The sequence below is a fragment of the Calliphora vicina genome, chromosome 1 (assembly GCF_958450345.1).
Source record: "Calliphora vicina chromosome 1, idCalVici1.1, whole genome shotgun sequence".
Taxonomy (NCBI): Eukaryota; Metazoa; Arthropoda; class Insecta; order Diptera; family Calliphoridae; genus Calliphora; species Calliphora vicina.
The window spans coordinates 41,447,123-41,465,741 of record NC_088780.1 but is presented as its reverse complement, the minus strand read 5'-3'; the positions used below and the strand labels follow the sequence as shown (position 1 = coordinate 41,465,741).

At 30.5% G+C, this 18,619-nt stretch overlaps 1 protein-coding gene across 1 annotated transcript in view; it reads right to left on the bottom strand.

Moving 5' to 3' along the window:
- The window catches only part of dpr11 (defective proboscis extension response 11), a 172,194-nt gene that overhangs the window by 10,493 nt on the left and 143,082 nt on the right, over positions 1 to 18,619 (bottom strand). Inside the window, exon 8 of the mRNA XM_065515723.1 lies at positions 11,263 to 11,368. Within this exon, the coding sequence (XP_065371795.1) occupies positions 11,263 to 11,368 (106 nt within the window). The remainder of the gene's footprint in view (positions 1 to 11,262; positions 11,369 to 18,619) is intronic.

Sequence of the window (18,619 nt, the reverse complement as noted above, 5' to 3'; positions counted from 1 at the left end):
TGTTTTTTTCGGAAATGGTCCTTATATGGGAGCTATAAAAATGTATAGGCCGATCTTCATAGAATTTGGTGCTGCAGTTTTGGTATACATGGGGATTATTTGTGTCGAATTTCAACTTGATAGCAACGTTTATGAGATATTTATGCTTATTTAAGTGATTTTCGGAAGTGTACTTTATATGGGGGCTATGGTCAAATATGTGCCGATCCACAAAATCCACAAAAAATTGGTAATGTAATTTTTTTTTACCACGAAACTTATTTTTGCTGAATTTTCTATGGATACTGCTATTCTGTAGGCATTTATTGACCATAGAACCATATTTGGGAAGAAATTTGTATGGGGGCTAGGAGAAATCATGGACCGATTCTTATAATTTTCGCCAGAGTTAGTGCCTTTAACAAAAAAATAACGTGAGTACAATTTTATGGTATTATCTGCAATATATTTGCATAAATATCGAAAACTATATTAAAATTATCAATTTTTTTTGAGGTTGTCCCACATTTTGATTCAGAACTTTGTACCGATTGGCTGATTTTCAATACCAAACTGCTTAGGACAATACTAAACATTTTCTTGCAACTCTGCTAAGTTTGTTTGCGTATTTTGGACGTAAGCGTGTTTTACACAGACGGACAGACAGACGGACATAGCTCAGTCGACTTAGAATTTCATAAGGATCAATAATATATATACTTTGTTTGGTCTAGGATGAATATTTCTCAATGTTACACACGGAATGACAAACTTATATATACCTTCATTCACTACTTATGGTGGTGGATAATTAATTTATAGATAATTAATTGAAAATGTAAAAAAAAAATCTTAGAAAATACGGCATTTGCTTAATTGAAATTGAAATTATACTAATTCATCTAGAGAGTTCTATGAACTATCAGTATGTGCTAAAATATTGTTTCCAAATGTAATAATTTTATATTGGGTGTATGACTTTAAGATAAGGAATGTACAATAGATGGCATATCTTTTGAACGCAGTTTTTAATAACTTATTTGCCATTTTGACATGAAACCGCTCATGACAACGCTCGGCCACATGTTGCAATACCTGTTAACAAGTACTTAGAAAGAATTGGTTGAAGTGGTTGGGAGGTTTTGCCACAGTCGGTTTATAGTCCAGACCGTCGATCGATGCATGATGCTATCTCTGCGATACGTTTCACTTTCGAACAGAGTATCCGATATAGGCATGATTTCTTCTTGGCCGCAAAAGATGAGCAGTTCTTTCGGCTCGGAAACCAAATGTTTCCATAATGATGGGAAAAGGTAATAGCTAACGTGCACAATTGTTTAGAATAGTTTTTTTTTTCTTTTGGGAAATAATTCGGTATCTCGTGAACTATTATAGATCCTGTACGAGATTTCACTTGGTTGCAGCTGAGGTCTTTTCGAGTTGATTTGCATTTGTTCAGCTTCTTAGGCGTAATGGAGGGCGTGGTCCCTCAAAATTATCATTTCGGGTCTCACATTTTTAAAAAAAAATCGCTAAAAGTCCAGTTATGATCCGATAGAGCTGAAATTCAAAATATAAATAGTCCTGGAGCAGATCTGCTTACATGTGTAGGTTATATCTATTAGTTGAAGATATATTTAGATTTATTTATTCATATTTTTTTAAGTTTGCTCCACTTTTTTTTGGTTTTTTAAAAATAAATAAAATAAAGGAACTTGGTAAGAGCTATCTCGTCCCTATAAAAAGTTGCACGTATCTAAAGTTGGAACATGTAAAAAGGGTCGCATTTTTTTTGGGACTATATACAATTTTTATATGATCCGGAAAGACAACTTAATGAAAAATCGTGTAATGTAAATGGACCGATCCTCTGTGCTTTATATGTGGACACTTTTATAAAAAACTCAGTTTTTGAAACACGGTTTTCCCCGTTTCAGAAATTTATGTACATACTTGAAAATAAAAAATGGAAAAATGTATAATGGCATTTAAGGACTCGTGGAAGCTGAACAAATGCCAATCAATTCTAAATTATACGGGAGCTATGACCAATTACGTAGCGATCGCCATGAAATTTGTTTTCGTGATCGTTAAAGTAATTTTCAGAAGTTGGTCTTATTTGAAGGCTACGACCAATTATGTACCGATCACCATTAGTTTCTATACAAATCAGACACGTGCATGTGTACTAGGTGAAATAATGAACCTATTTCGTCACTGGTCCTTGGGATAATATCGTATGTGCCAAAACTAATGGACAGCTAGCCAGCCAGACGGACGCGCATCGTTAAATCGACAATAGGTATATATTAGACTGATATTTCTGAGCATTATAAACATCAGCACAAATACAATATACCCTCCCCACTATGGTGGTATAGGATATAACACTCTATTCTTAAAAAAAAGTTAATACATGCAATATTACTGGTAATATAATAAATTGGTGTTTTTGTTAGTTTTGTTTTAATGTCAGATGGCTGGCTGAAGTATAGTAGAAATACATCAAAGTCAATAAGACTTAAGGTAGGATCACACGATTGCCGCAGTGTACCAGTTTAATTGGGGCCCAATACAGAAATTGTCCCAATCAAATTCTCACTGCCCCACCAGGGTTGCATTTGATTGGGCCAAATAAGCACAATATTATTGTGGTTTGACATATGAATCAATAAGTTGTGAAATCATATAAAATAGGCAAATAATTGGTGCATTGCGGCAATCGTGTGATCCTACCTTAAAAGAGATTACTCTTCAAAATAACATAAAAATAAATTCTACAAAATGAACTATTTTTTTGATATCGCCCATATGTGAGTTTTAAAGTGATGTATTATTGTAGTTGTGTTGATTTTATTGAATAGTGTTTTGTACAAACGACTGTAAATCTATTATGTTGTGTGAATGGGAATTTTGTGATGTAAGTACATACATATGTATGTGTGAATACTTCTGATATGCTTTCTTTTACAATACCTATTATAATATAGAGTTGGTGCCGGAAGTGTTAATATAAATTGCAAATACATAAAACAAAATAAAAACATAAATACAAATACAAACAAGCAAATGTTAGCATAGTATTAATAATATAAAAAAAAAACAAAAACAAAACTAGAGAAATAAAAATTTCCTGATACTCATACTTTTCAACATAAATATACAATAAATACGCGTCTGCTATACACATTAATATAGAAAACACACATAATCCGTTAGAAAAATTAATAGGGCCTTTAGCAAGTATTTTGCCCAAACTTTTTATATTATAACTTAAAAGGCCATTTGTAAGGCCCCTTCAATTTCCTATAATTTCTAGGAAAATGTAGTATATTAATACATGCAAAAACAAAAACTATTTAGTATTACGGAAATACACCAACAATAGATTGGAATAGAAAAATGTTTTTAACATAAAAAAAAAGAAAAAAAAAAACTAAAGAGAATATGTAAATGAGTTAAGTCAAACGGAAACAAAAACAAAACATAATAGTATTAACATAAGAGGGTTAATTAATTGAAAATACTTTTTCCATTTTGTTTTCCAATTTTTTTTGCCCTCGAAATTAGTAATTAAAATGGTAAGAAGTTGGGAATAAATAAATGCTATTGTGTTAATCGAATACAACTGTGAATGCATGAAATCATTGCAGATAATTGATATACAATATAAATTAAGCTCGGAATTAAAAATAACAGTCAGTTTTATGTAAAAAAAATTGTAATTTATTTTTACCAGAAAATACTTGAAACAGAATTGAATGACCTAAATTGCTGTAATATTTTGAGCGAAATGATTCATACATTTTGGTGGACAGAAAAAAAATCATAACCTTAGGTCATCCCCATGTATTCCCATGATTTTGACAAAATTACAAATAATTGTGTGTCCAAAAAATATTAATACAAATACACACAAATTGAATGTATTTATAAAACCTTATAATTTTAAATATATCAATTTAAAGTATGTTATTAAAAGATATAATTTATTATAAGTGAATTCAATAGAATTTAAAAATGTTTCAAATGCATTTCGATGGTGTAGTTGAGTTTAAGTTTTGAATTTGAATAAAAAAATTAAAGTTATCCCAAATGGTTGCCCTGTATCTAAGGTAAGAATTTAATGCAAATCAAAAACTTAAAGGACATTTTCTCACAGCCAAATGTATACAATTAAATATATAACAGATATCATAAACAAGAATAATCGAGTGTAGAAACTACAGGTCATCCTTTTTGGAGGATTTTACTCATCAAAATTTGTGTTCGCACGTTTTTCAAATGTGGTAAAATCATTTGTCATGCAAGCTTTTTTAAAAAGTCTTAAAAATAATGTAAGAGTTGACACAACAAATATCCAAAATAATAATTCTATGAAAATATTACGTTAATGTTGATGTGGGGTACATTTTTTTCTATTGAATACTTATGCTAACTCTGACGTGGTGGTAAAATATTTTTAAAGACAAAATTACCCAAATGCTGACGAGTGGTCATTTTTACAACAAAACATAACTGAGTAACAACGATCACGATATGAGAAGATACTAAGAGAATTTAATTGATAGAGTGCAATGGAAGAGAGTTTTTTGAAAAAATGTAAAGAGAGGGTAAAATTTACCACCACCTTAACAGTTAAAGGTTAATTAAAACAAATCGGGAAGATTTGGATCAGAATAATGTAACTAAAACAAGTAAAAGTGCTATATTCGGTTGTGCCGGATCTTCCCTTCACCAAATCATACTTTGAAATAAAAATTTTATATATTTTTAGATAAACAAAATTAAATTTATTTTTTCAAAATATTTTTGAAATAATTTTTTTTATTTTTTTTTAAATTTATTAGTGAAAAAAAATTTATGACAAAAAAATTTTGTGTGAAAAAAAATTTGTGTTAAAAGATATTTTTCCCGATTTTGTGTCATTGTAGGTCCAACTTACTATACCTTATATCGTATATCGTTGCAATGGACTTTGAGATATATATCATTAGATATCCATATTGTATATATCTGGATTGCTAAGTCATTAATATCTGGATTGCATATCTGGATTGCTAAGTCATTAATACTTAGCAATCCAGATATTGATCAAAAATAGGCCAAACATTTAGGTTGTCCCTGTATTTCCTTTTTATCTCAGCCATTTATGGGCCATTTTAAATAGCAACCGATGTATCAATCATGTTTGTAAGAAATTTGAGGGCTACGGAAAGTTGATTACAACATATAGACGGACATGGTTAATCGATCCAGAATATATATACCTTGTGGAGTTGCAAATGAAAAATTACAAACGGTATGACAAACTTATATATACCGATGGTGTAGGGTATAAAAACTGAAATTAAAATTTTTCGTAACTATAAGCGATAATATATAGATATAAAATATACAAATTTTTAAAAACGGATCGAGAACAATATTTTGACATTATTTTTAAATGTATGAGACTCATGAGCCTCCGCCTACCCTTGGTGTTTAAAGTCAAAATTCAAAGCTTAAACTCAGCTACACCTTCTTTAAAATCGGACTATTCCTTCAGAAGTTACATTTATATATTTTTTTTAATTTACCCAATATGTGTAAAATATATACCCGGTACGTATGATTAATTTGTATTAATTCAATGTAGCTCATTCGCATAAGATACCCACAATGTAATGGTTTGCAAAACAAAGAAATTTCGGCCGCAGAAAGTGCATTGAAATTTAAAAAAAATCATTCCATCACGCCAAAGTTTAATTGATCGCTAACATGCCTGTTGAAATAAATCCCATTTTAAATATTCCTATTTAAAATAAATCCTTCTGCTACAAAAACTTTAAGAAATCGAAAATTTTTAAAAGTTCTTTAGAAATTACAATTGGAAAGACTAAACTGGGACACAATGATCATACGTGAAGTACTTTACTAAAACCTATTTTCTAATAATAACACGTTGCTAAGATGGATATAAAAAACTTTGAAAACGACCTAGAGCGGATTATAGGTCTTGCTGAGTACATTACAAATTGTGTCAAAAAAATTTCAGAAACACCCACAAATTCAGAAGTTATTCTATAAAACCGTTTTCAGTGATGTTTGTCAACTTTTCGATTTGTAACTCAGACAGTTTTTTCCCGACTTTAAATTGTTTTACGGGTTTGGAAAGAAAACTACGCTTTAAAATGACGTGCATTTTTTGATACATTTCTAAGTTATAAGTATTGTTTTTGTTAAGAATATCGAAAAAGAAAAACAAAATTTATCAACTTTTTTGGTTTTAATAGCTTTTCATTTCTTATTTTGATTTTTGAATTTGCAAGGTAAATTTTTTCGAAGTTTTTCCGAAAAAGTTTATTAACTTTTGCAAATATAAACCGATTTTAACAAGTAATATCTCATTTGTCTATAGAAAATTATCTTTAAAACATTGTCCAAAAAACTTACATAATTTTTTGAAATATACATTTTATGAAAGCTTAATTTGCCTATCCATAACTGTATATTATTTTGAAATCGGTCTAAAAATGTGTGAGTAGGAGATACTAAAGTACTACGACCTACCGTAAAACAGTTTTTTAAAAATAACTCAAAATTTTGAGGGGGTTTCAAATTATTTGAAAACGGTTTTATTATGTTCTCATCTAGGCCTACAACCACCATTAGATCGCTTTTCAAGTTCTGACAAACAGTGTTATTTTGTAGCAGAGTGTAATTATTGATAGCACCATTAGATCGCTTTTCAAGTTCTCACAAACAGTGTTATTTTGTAGCAGAATGTAATTATTGATAGCAATGTATAATTTTTAATAATGTAATATTTTGATTTATTTATCCATAATCCGCAATTGAAATCAATTTCGCAAAGACACGGTTGTCTGTAGGAGACAGTTTATGTTATAAGCACAGATGCGTGAAATATTTGTAACATTAGAACTCTGATAATTTCATATGCTGTTTTATTTGGAGCAAAAACATTATGTATGGATTTGACAAAAATACATTTTCACAAGCTTTCTACATAAACATACATAAAAAAAGAAAATATTTGCTTAGTCACTTCTTGCTTTGTCTTGCACAAAAAAAAAAACAGAAACTGTAATAAATTGCAAACATTTCATAAACATGATAGTGAATAGTAACAAATAAATAAATACCCCATATTAATGCAGTAAAATGAGAACTATAAAAATAGTTACATTTATCACATCATGCTGTGTATTATCACACTATTATTTATCCCTAGTTTTACTTCATTTTTTATATATTTATTTTTTTGCTAGTTTTACTCGTATATTTAGCTAGTTTGTTTTATATTCAACACAACATTTGTCACCAACTCCAGTCATGTGTATAAACATGACACTAACATGAATACTAGAAAATAGTTTTGTTATTTTTGTTGAGTTGAAAAGAGTTTGTTATTTATTCAATTCAAACTAACGACACTATTTTATCGAAGGACCAATAAGTGCACAGTACTTGCATTTATGTATTTTTAGTTAAGCTACACCGTTTGCTAAATTATAGCGAAGCTGTTTTTAAAGAATTTTAGGATTATGACTCTTTAATTTTAGATTCAATTACATATTTAAAAAATTACTCAAAAAGCTTTATAGTAACAGACCACAGATTTAAGGTTATATTTATGAAGGCTACTTCTGGATATTAAAAGGTTTACTTTAAGTCGCTTTCAAATAATAAGGACTTCGTACTCCAACATAGATTCCAAAGCCAAACACAAACAGAGACAAAATAAAATTGTACATGTTTAACATAACTAGGGGGCGGATTTATATGCAAATGCATTTTTTTTCTCGAACGTCCAAATACAATGTAGACTAATTATCTATCCGAATCGCACATTTTGCTGCAAAATGGCATCGATTTGTTAGTGCATATTTTTGCATATTTTATTGATAATGCATATTTTGTTATACTTTACTTCAAAATGCATATTTATATGCATATCATGCCAATTTTTAATAAAAATATTATTTTTTGTCGTTAATAAGCAATACATTGTTTCGAGAAAATTTTTTTTGTCGAATTTGTTATAGAAATAGCAGTCAATTTTATCGACTAACTTCTTTCGACATCGAGAAACTGGCATTAAGTTCTTCATTTCTCTATCAGTAATTGAAAATTATCATTTCAAAAAATTTTTCTTCAAAAAAGTTTAGTTTTTTTAAGTATCAAAAATTCATTAAATGTTTCGAAAACATTCATATTTGCTTTCATTGCACATTCGATTTATAAGAGATTTCGTTATCGAAAGATTTTGTAACTTCACCTACACAGTAACCGCTCCTGACAGTCATTTCCAAGCAGTTGTACGAGACTGTCGTAAACTAGTGATTTTGGATAACTTAGAGAGAAATGCACTACACAATTAATGTTTAAAGTCCCTACACTATAGATTACATAGAGACACTTAAGTGACAATTGGCTTTATGTTAGATTACATGGGATGTATAACCAATTGACTTCTCTCTGCATTACAAATAGCACGTCAAATTACCCAAAATATATAAATTGGAGTCAGCCAAGTGATCAGACATTATTGATGATTTTAAAAGGAAAGTCACAATATAGAAGCTCTATGGCTTTAAACAAGTATTCATACCAAGATATTACAATTAATATAAATATCCATCGTTTTTTTCGGAAGAAAAGTTATTTTAAAAATAGTTTTATAACTTTAATTGTTTAATTCCTGGTATAATTTAAAAAGTTCTAACTGCTGGCAAAAGTGTTGTGTATTTTTTTGTCATTTCGAAATCCATACTTAATTATTTTATGTTTCTGCACAAAAATATAAGTGCATATTTTTTAAATTTTTAGGTCATATTTTGATTTTTTTGAAGCATATTTTAGGCGCATATTTTCCAATAATAAATGCATGAAAATCCGCCCCCTAAACATAACCATTTCAACATTTTACAATTACATTAATACGATTTTAGCAGTCATATTTAGTATGTGATCGTATTAAATACATATGTGTGTGTGGAAATCATGTTCATCCTGAATCATCATTAATATGTTGTTCTCAGAGTATGATAACCATAATCCGAGAACAACTCAATATGGTGAAATATTACATCATTTAATATGGTTGCCACAAACATATACTTAATTACTACAATTACTACCATAATATTGTTAAAAAAAACTTAAAGGGGGGTCAGACAGCATGTATTGCTTGTGTTTTGTGCCATGTATTGAACATTTTTCCATATGTAAACATATACATACCGTGTGATCCATATGAAACATTGTGTATCATAATATTAATAGGCAAGTCGATTTCTTTAGACCCCTTTTACGTTCACATTATACATTTAATTTGGGCAAGAAATATACCATTTTAAAGGGATTTATTCACAGAAGTGCAGAATATGTATTTTATTGAAATCGGTTCAGTTTTTTAGGAGTTATAAGCGTTTAAAGATGTTACTAACACATATGCAAAAACGTGTACATGTGAACATTAAGCTAAAAAGTAAACAAAGCAATTCGTGTTTGTCCAATTTGTTGTTGTAAATAAATAAGAGAAACAATTAAACAGTATTGATTTCGCTCTGTTTTAAGTGAGAGTTGTTATAGAAAAGAAAGAAGACTTTAGTAATTTAAATTCGCTTTAATAAATATATTTTATAGGTGTTTTTTTTATTTTCTAACTCCCATATGAATAAACAATTTTTAAATTTATCTCAAGATTTAAACAAAATTTCCATTCAAAATTTGTTTTATAAACCTTTGACAAATTTAAAAACTGTTTGCATATGGGGGTAAATATGTAATTGTAGATAAGTAAATAGTTATTTTATAATTGTGACGATTTTCAACGGTTTATCACTGCATGAAGTTTAATGAAAAATGGGACGGGTCGGAAAAAATAGTGAGTCGCCTCCCATACAAAGTAAATAGTTATTTCTAAATATTTTGTAAACTATAATTGCAAGATTCTTCAAACATAGTCTAAATGGCTCCTTTATAAATTTGCATAGTTTCGCTGAAATTGTTCGGGATTGGAATAGTGGGCGTGGCATACCCTATACAAAGTATATAATTAATTTCGAATATCTGTAGAACTATAAATGTAAAATGTTTAAACTTTTAGCGAATTCATTTCTTATTACTGTGCGGAGTTTAGCTGAATATAGACGGAATTAGATTAGAAGGCACCCAAAATGGGAGAGGTGGGATACAAAGTAATAATTGCAAGGTTCTTCAAACTTTGTCCGCATAGCTCTCTTACCATTTTACACAGATTGGCTGAAAATGGTCGGGATTGCATTAGTGGTTATGGCGCAAAGTAAATAATTAATTTTGTATATCTGGAGAACTATAATTCTAAAAGAATTTAAACTCTGTATCAATCAATTTGTTACCATTCTTAGGAGGTTAGCTAAAAACGAATTTATTCCTGATCCCTGTTCGAAGTTTAGCTAAGCATGATCGGCTTACTAGGAATGATCCCTCCCTTATAAAGGATAGTTAAAGTAAAGCTTGATATTTACATAAAAGGTTTAAAAATGGGTGGGATCAGAGCAGTGGAGTGGTATCTCCCATACAAAATTAGTTAGTTATTTTCGAATATCAAGTGAACTGTAATTTAGAGATTCTCAAATTTTGTATGTGTTATTTTCGTATTTCCATTCATATTTTTTTTAATTTTACTAGGGTAGGGGTAGCGAAGTGCACCGGGTTATACTAGTGTAAAATACATGTGTATTACTCGTGACATTTTTGGCAATTAGAGCATGTTCAATTTTCGTGTGTATAACAGTGTTGTATTTTGAAATACAACACTGTGTGAGTGCAAAATAAAAAAACAAAACAAAAAAGAGTAAAGAAAAATCATAACAAAATAAGTTTCATTGCATTAAATATATTTAATGTGATTTAAAAATATTTTAAATAAATATATTGTTAAAAACAACAAACATATAAACTAATAGAGGTTATGTCACATGCAATTACATATGTACGTTTGAACGTGGAAATTATGAATCGTATGTATAACGTGAATTTTGACATACACATGGAATTCCATATGTATCGAATACATGTCCCAATACACAAGCAATACATGCCGTCTGACCCCCTATTATACAAATGTTGAAATGATTGTGGTAAACATGTACAACTACATTTTTTCTACTAGTACTTTTTTATGGGAAATGGTGTAATATTTTTTTTTAATCTGCATATATATTTTTGTCTTTTATAAACATAAAAAAGAAAATAATCTTGGAGTATATGCAAATTATTCATTATTTTACTTACCATTTATAACATTTAACGTCACAGTCACACTGGGGCTATTTGACGGGCTACATGTGTAATTGCCAGTATCACGTTTTTTTGCTGATTCAATGATTAATGAACCAATCTGTTATTATGTAGTTATTTTTGTTTTCCATTTTTTTTTACACAATATTGAAAATTGTTTAACGTTGTCGTATTATTTTGCAATATTGTATTGTCGAATGTTATTGTTTTGTTGTTATAGTTGTTAGTTGGACAGGACATGTTCATATTCATTGTTCAAAAGCATGTAGCAGTGAATGAAAGACATCAGTAAAACACGGATCATGTAAAGAAAATGTAAAAGAATATAAATGATGGTTAATATAATAGATACATGTATATCATTGTTTTATGGTAAAATATTGGATTAAAAGTAATTATATTATAAATACATACAAGATTTCATAAACATTAAGATGGCTTCGAAAAGTTTCTTAAGAAGCTACCATCTCAACAATTTCTAAACGCTTGTGAGCTGAAGCAATCAACAAAAATTTGTTATTCAGGTATTTTAGATTTATGGTATATTTGTTCATATAAAATCTCTTTAAAAGTTGCATCGAAGAACATAAAATAATTTCCCATTATTTTTGAAGTTTGTGTTTCTTATGCTGAGTTATTTAGATAATCGAATTTGAAAGCGCTTGCTTGGGAATCCCTTTTATTCCAAATGATGTGTCTTTCGCAGATGTTATATATAGAATAAATGAAAAACTGTTTATTTTTTACAACTAGTAGAAATATTTAGGAATATATTAGTAATTGAATATTAATTTTTCTCCATATAAACGAGAACACCCTACTATACACACATACATATGTAAAAGATTTGTATGCATATCATATTAAAAAATTGACAGTTGACATTTATACGTGTAGAATTCAGATTTCGTGATATTATTATCAATTGCGTTATTGTGAAATGAATTATTAAAATCCAGAACATCTTATGAATTATGTTGAAAATTTCACCGAAGTAATCATAATGCGCGAAATGTTGTCCAAGCTGTTAAGCTACTCCTACAACTTCCTTCCAATTTCCTTCTTTGCTATGTGCCCACCAATTCATAATGATTCCTATAAAGCACTTCCTCGTGATAAAATTGACGAAACTCAGGAGAAAAATAATCATAAATGAAGACGAAGAAGGATGAAGATGAGTTTGATGATGTCATGGAATTTGACTATGTAGTTCTATGATGATCCACGTATTGTAAAAATAAGTTATGAACCAAAATGTATACAATCTCCAACAAATTTGAATTTCCACACGTTTATATTTACAGTAGCGAGCATAAAAAATGCAACGCTATGCAATGTGATTTTCAACAGCACTGATTTCGGTCAAAACGGTATCAAATTGTCCACATCTGCTGTTTTTATATTCTTATTGCTCATAGGCAATTATTGTATGACATTATGTCCAATATTTTTTTACGTAAGGATAATTATAAAAGGATTATATAAAAATAAACAGAATTAACGAATTATGCATTTTCTGTTCAATATGGTGAATTTTTCGAAAACCAAGAAAATTTTAAGAATTTTTATTTATTTCTTTGCCAACTTAAAATTTTGCGGATATTCTCTATGAAAAGGAAATCAAATCCAAAACCGAGTCAATAAGAGCTCAAGATCAAAAGGATATGACTAGTTAATATTAGAAGGGTGCTGAAATTTAATGCTAATATAATATTATCACAATGATATGACATCATGTGGTGTTTAAAAATTACAAATAATGAAATCATATTCAAATATCTATTTATTTTGGTAAGTTAGCGAATTCCAAAACAGCGGAAAACAACTGTAAATAATATTAAATTTGACACTGTTCCTATTTCATAGAATCCTATATTTAGCTTACGTGATTACTAAGCTATCGCAATTTTTTACTATTTTTAATTTAATATTTAAGGGAATATCTGTGACCAGACGGCCTGAGTAACAGATCGAAACTAATCAGACACGAATAAATTTAAATTAAGCTAATTGACCTTCCATATCAAATGACTGCACCATTTTAAGCAAAAAGGACCTGCTTTGAAAATCATAGGCGCTTAATTATACCCTACAAAACCATAGTGGGGAGGGTATTATGCGTTTGTGCAGATGTTTGTAACGCGTTTGTAATATTAGTCTAACAAACACCTTAAAGTATACCAATCGACTTAAAATCACTTTCTAAGTCGATTAAGCGATGTCCGTCCGTCCGTCCGTCTGGTTGGTTGGCTGGCTGGCTGGCTGGCTGGCTGGCTGGCTGGCTGTCCATGTAAACCTTGTGCGCAGAGTACAGGTCGCAATTTTGAAGATATTTCGATGAAATTTGATACATATTACTTTTTCGGCTCAAGGACCAAGCCTATTGAAACTGGCTGAAATCGGTCCATTATTTCACCTAGACCCCATACAAATGTCCTCCCGAAATTGGACTTTATCGGTCATAAATATTTAATTATACCCTACACCACCATAGTGGGGAGGGTATTATGCGTTTGTGCAGATGTTTGTAACGTCCAAAAATATTAGTCTAACACCCACCTTAAAGTATACCGATCGACTTAGAATCACTTTCTGAGTCGATTAAACGATGTCCGTCCGTCCGTCTGGTTGGCTGGCTGTCCATGTAAACCTTGTGCGCAGAGTACAGGTCGCAATTTTGAAGATATTTCGATCAAATTTGCTACATATTACTTTTTCGGCCCAAGGACCAAGCCTATTGAAACTTGCTGAAATCGGTCCATTATTTCACCTAGCCCCCATACAAATGTCCCCTCGAAATTGGACTTTATCGGTCATAAATGTTTAATTTATCTATGTATCTACACAAATTTCGCTCCAAATAAGTTTTATATATACAAAATTCATGTCACCAAATTTTGTTACGATCGGTCCATAATTAGTCATAGCTCCCATATAGACCCGCTTCCGAAAATCACTTTAACGTGCATAAATCACTTAAAAATGTTGGTATACACACAAAATTCAACATAAATAACTTTCATATAGACATAAATCACACATCCTAATTTTATGGTGATCGGTCCATAATTGATCATAGCTCCCTTATAAGGCCCCTTCGAAAAATCACTCAAAAATATAAATTATTGATATTTTAAAAGAAAAATATTTTTACTCATTTACTTGGTGTAGGGTATTATATGGTCGGGCTTGACCGACCATACTTTCTTACTTGTTAAACTATATTTTGGTTTACTTTACTAATAAAATTCAGTAAAAGTTACAAAATATTTTACTATTGTCAAATGTATATTTTTATATTATTAAAGATAAAATAAAGAACATTTCTTTAATACTTATTTCGAATAAACAGGATAAGCAATATATTTTTTGTATTAGATTGCGAATACCATACGTCCGATTTTTAATCAAAACTAAAAGTTTTGAAACTGTTGAAGCTCGATTAATATAGGGTGATTTATTTAAAGGTAATTTCAATTGGTTTTTTCATGGCTGGTATTACTTGCAGAGGGCAACAAAATCGAACAAATTTTAGAGGCTTTTTAAACCACTACACAATTTTGATGTATTGTGGTTTCAATAGTATAAATATGGTCCAAATTTAAAATTCTATGCAGAGGTTTTTTTAAAAAAATGTTTAAGTAAAATTTTTAATTTTTTTAGATTTTTCTCCCCGTAATTAATGATTACTCAAAAACGGTTATTCCGATATTATCAAAGTAAACTTATCAAAATTGGAACTTACATAGACCTTAGTCCGTTTATATATTGCGTTTTAATAGGCTCAGTAGTTTCGGACGTACAATAACAAATTGTAGAAAAAAATATTTTTTTTTACGGGAAAATAGCAAAAATTTTTTTTTTAAAAAAACTCATGAAAAATTGAGAACGGCAGAAATAGTTCAAGTTCATTGTAAAGCCACATATAATAGCAATAAAATGAGATATCGGTCATAAAAATCGATTGATTTTTTCGAATTTATTCACAATTAAGTGAATTCGCTCATTATAACGTCTAACAAAATTTATAATTTTACTTACAAATTTTAAAAAAAAAAAATCTATTCGTAGAATAGAAAATTTCTACCATTTTTGTGCTTAGGTAGCCATGATGAATCAAATCTATCCCAGCAAAAAATTGTCTGGATTTTGAAGCAATAAATATGATTACTGCATCTTCTACTGCTTCATTAATTGCATCCTAAAATTATTGCCTTACAAAAATGATTTTGGAAGGCATACATTAAGCTATTCGTACAGGTGGTGAAGAAAAAATCAGCGCTTCTTATTAGGCAATCACTGGGTCTGTAAGATTTTATTGCTTCTCAACAGCTCTAAAATCTATGTGCACAATTATTTGTACATATTTAGTTCGATGAAATCAGGTTAATTTTAAAGCTGTGAAATATGCTTATTTTGGATTCCTTATGCAGAGCCTCTACGCGAGGAATCCCATATAAAAATCATGTAATCTTTCATGCGAAATGGTAGCAGTATACAAGTGCTCTCTGCCTTACAAACCTGATTCCGAGGATGCACCATTTTTTGCTGGGATATAGTGGTTAGTCAAGCCTTTTTTTTCTGCAGTTGACCTATGTTGCTTAGGGTGGCCCTTAATAAACGAATGTTGGATTTTGGCCATTCTCACACCCCAGTAAAAAAATAGTAAAAAAATCATCCTGAAAATAAGGGGAAAAAATTCATTTTTTTCAGTTTTTGTAAAAATTTTGCCGTTAAAAAATTACTTTTGCAATTTAATTTAAAAGAATTGAAATGTGTACGTAATTGTCGTTCTAATGAGACATAAAAAACAGAAATTGGTCAAAAAATGTTAAAGTTATTAAAAATTCGCCAGGCCATTAACGTGTCTCAGGCAAATAGAACAAGAAATGTAGGAACAAAATTAATATATTTTGATAAATATTAAAATAAAAGCTCATTTTTACTTAAAATATATCCATATTTACTGGCATATGATTTTTTGTCTTCTTTTACAAAAACTGAAAAAAATGCATTTTTTCCCCTTATAAATGCATCTCAAAACTTCAGAAGGCTTGAGGCACGTCTTAACCCCAACCGATTTACCTAAAATTTTTTCGGGATGATTTTGTTACTAATGTTCACCAAACTGGGGGGGTGAGAATGGCCAAAATCCAACTTTCGTTTATTAAGGGCCACCCTAATGTTGCTGTATAAGGAATATATTCATTCAGTGAGAAATGATCTTCGTAAATTTCGAGAAATATCATCGACTTTCCGACCATCTGCAAATTTGAGTATCAGTGGACGTTATTGAATACCACATCCAGTCCGTACTGGTTATTATTAGTTTCCAACCAGGTTATAGTTTCAAAATATATGTCATCTAAGGCCCCAAAATAGTTTTTTATAATAATCCCACAATTATCCACTTCAAATATTTTCTCCTCCCCCAGACCTAGCTAGAATCGTACGAATCGTACAAAATGGGGGAATACATCACCCTTACTTGTTTCCAATGAAGTTAATGCATAATCCGAAATTTATGTACGTCACTGTTATAACTTAGCCGATTTCTTTATACGCCACATCTTTGGAAAGACTTAAGTATATAACCACATTAAATTATGAGATTTAAAAATGGTTGCGAAATTTGATAAAGCTGGTTAATTATATAATTTAATTAAGATAATTAACCTGGTGATCAGTTATTGTTCCATTTATATAAAACACTTCAAAACTTCCACATATGTCTTATGTGAAGTTTATGTGTATTTGCAGTACATTTTATTTAAAAACAAGTAAGAGTGCTATATTCGGCTATGCCGAATCTTATATACCCTTCACCTTTGTTGTGGATGCATTATTATTTTTTATAATTAGTATATATGTATGTACATTGCCCACTTTCAGCGTACAGCATCCTAAATTTATCAAGAACACAAAAAACAACAACAATGCCAAACGAAACAAAACACCAAAAGAAAAAACAAAATACGCAAGCCAATGAAACCAACACACATCCAAACATACGTTTAATTGTATAAAAAACAACAACAACGCCAAAAGAAACAAAACACAAAAAAAAAACAAAATACGCAAAGCCTGCACATCCAAGCCTACGTTTTGTTGCTTTTTTGTAAAAAAAAAAACCAACACACAACCAAACAACCGTTTAGTTGTATAAAAAACAACAACAACGCCAAAAGAAACAAAACACAAAAAAAAACAAAATACACAAAACATCCAAACATACGTTTTGTTGTTTTTTGTCAAAGCATGCAATACATTGTGTTTTTTGATGAAATTTTCAGAGGTTGTCTCGGATTTTTGCTCATATCTCCGTTATTTATGGACGGATTTTGCTGATTTTAAATAGCAAAATTCTCGAAAGTATGTCTGACAGAATTGTTGAAGATTTGGATCCCGGAGATATCTGGGGCCTTCAGAAAATTGATTTCAACAGACAGACAGACAGACGGACAGACAGACAGACAGACAGACAGACAGACAGACAGACAGACAGACAGACAGACAGACAGACAGACAGACAGACAGACAGACAGACAGACAGACAGACAGACAGACAGACAGACAGACAGACAGACAGACAGACAGACAGACAGACAGACAGACAGACAGACAGACAGACAGACAGACAGACAGACAGACAGACAGACAGACAGACAGACAGACAGACAGACAGACAGACAGACAGACAGACAGACAGACAGACAGACAGACAGACAGACAGACAGACAGACAGACAGACAGACAGACAGACAGACAGACAGACAGACAGACAGACAGACAGACAGACAGACAGACAGACAGACAGACAGACAGACAGACAGACAGACAGACAGACAGACAGACAGACAGACAGACAGACAGACAGACAGACAGACAGACAGACAGACAGACAGACAGACGGACATGGCTTAATCGACTCCGCTATCTATAAGGATCCAGAATATATATACTTTATAGGGTCGGAAATGAAAAATGTAGAAATTACAAACGGAATGACAAACTTATATATACCCTTCTCACGAAGCTGAAGGGTATAAAAAGAAACCGAAACAGTAACAACAAAACGTTGAAAATGACAGTTACACAATCTATTACAATAACAAATAAACAATGACAACTAGCAAATACAACAACTTTAAGCATCATATAGAGAGGTGGTGCCAATTCTTTACAATACAAGACACACAGACAATACATGACAGAAACAATTCACTAAAATAACAATATAAGAAGCAAAATAAATATAAAAATAAAGAAAATAAATGGAATTGAATGAAAATAAACATAAAACATTGTGTGTGTACTCATGTGAAATCAAATGAAACTGCACACGTTTGAA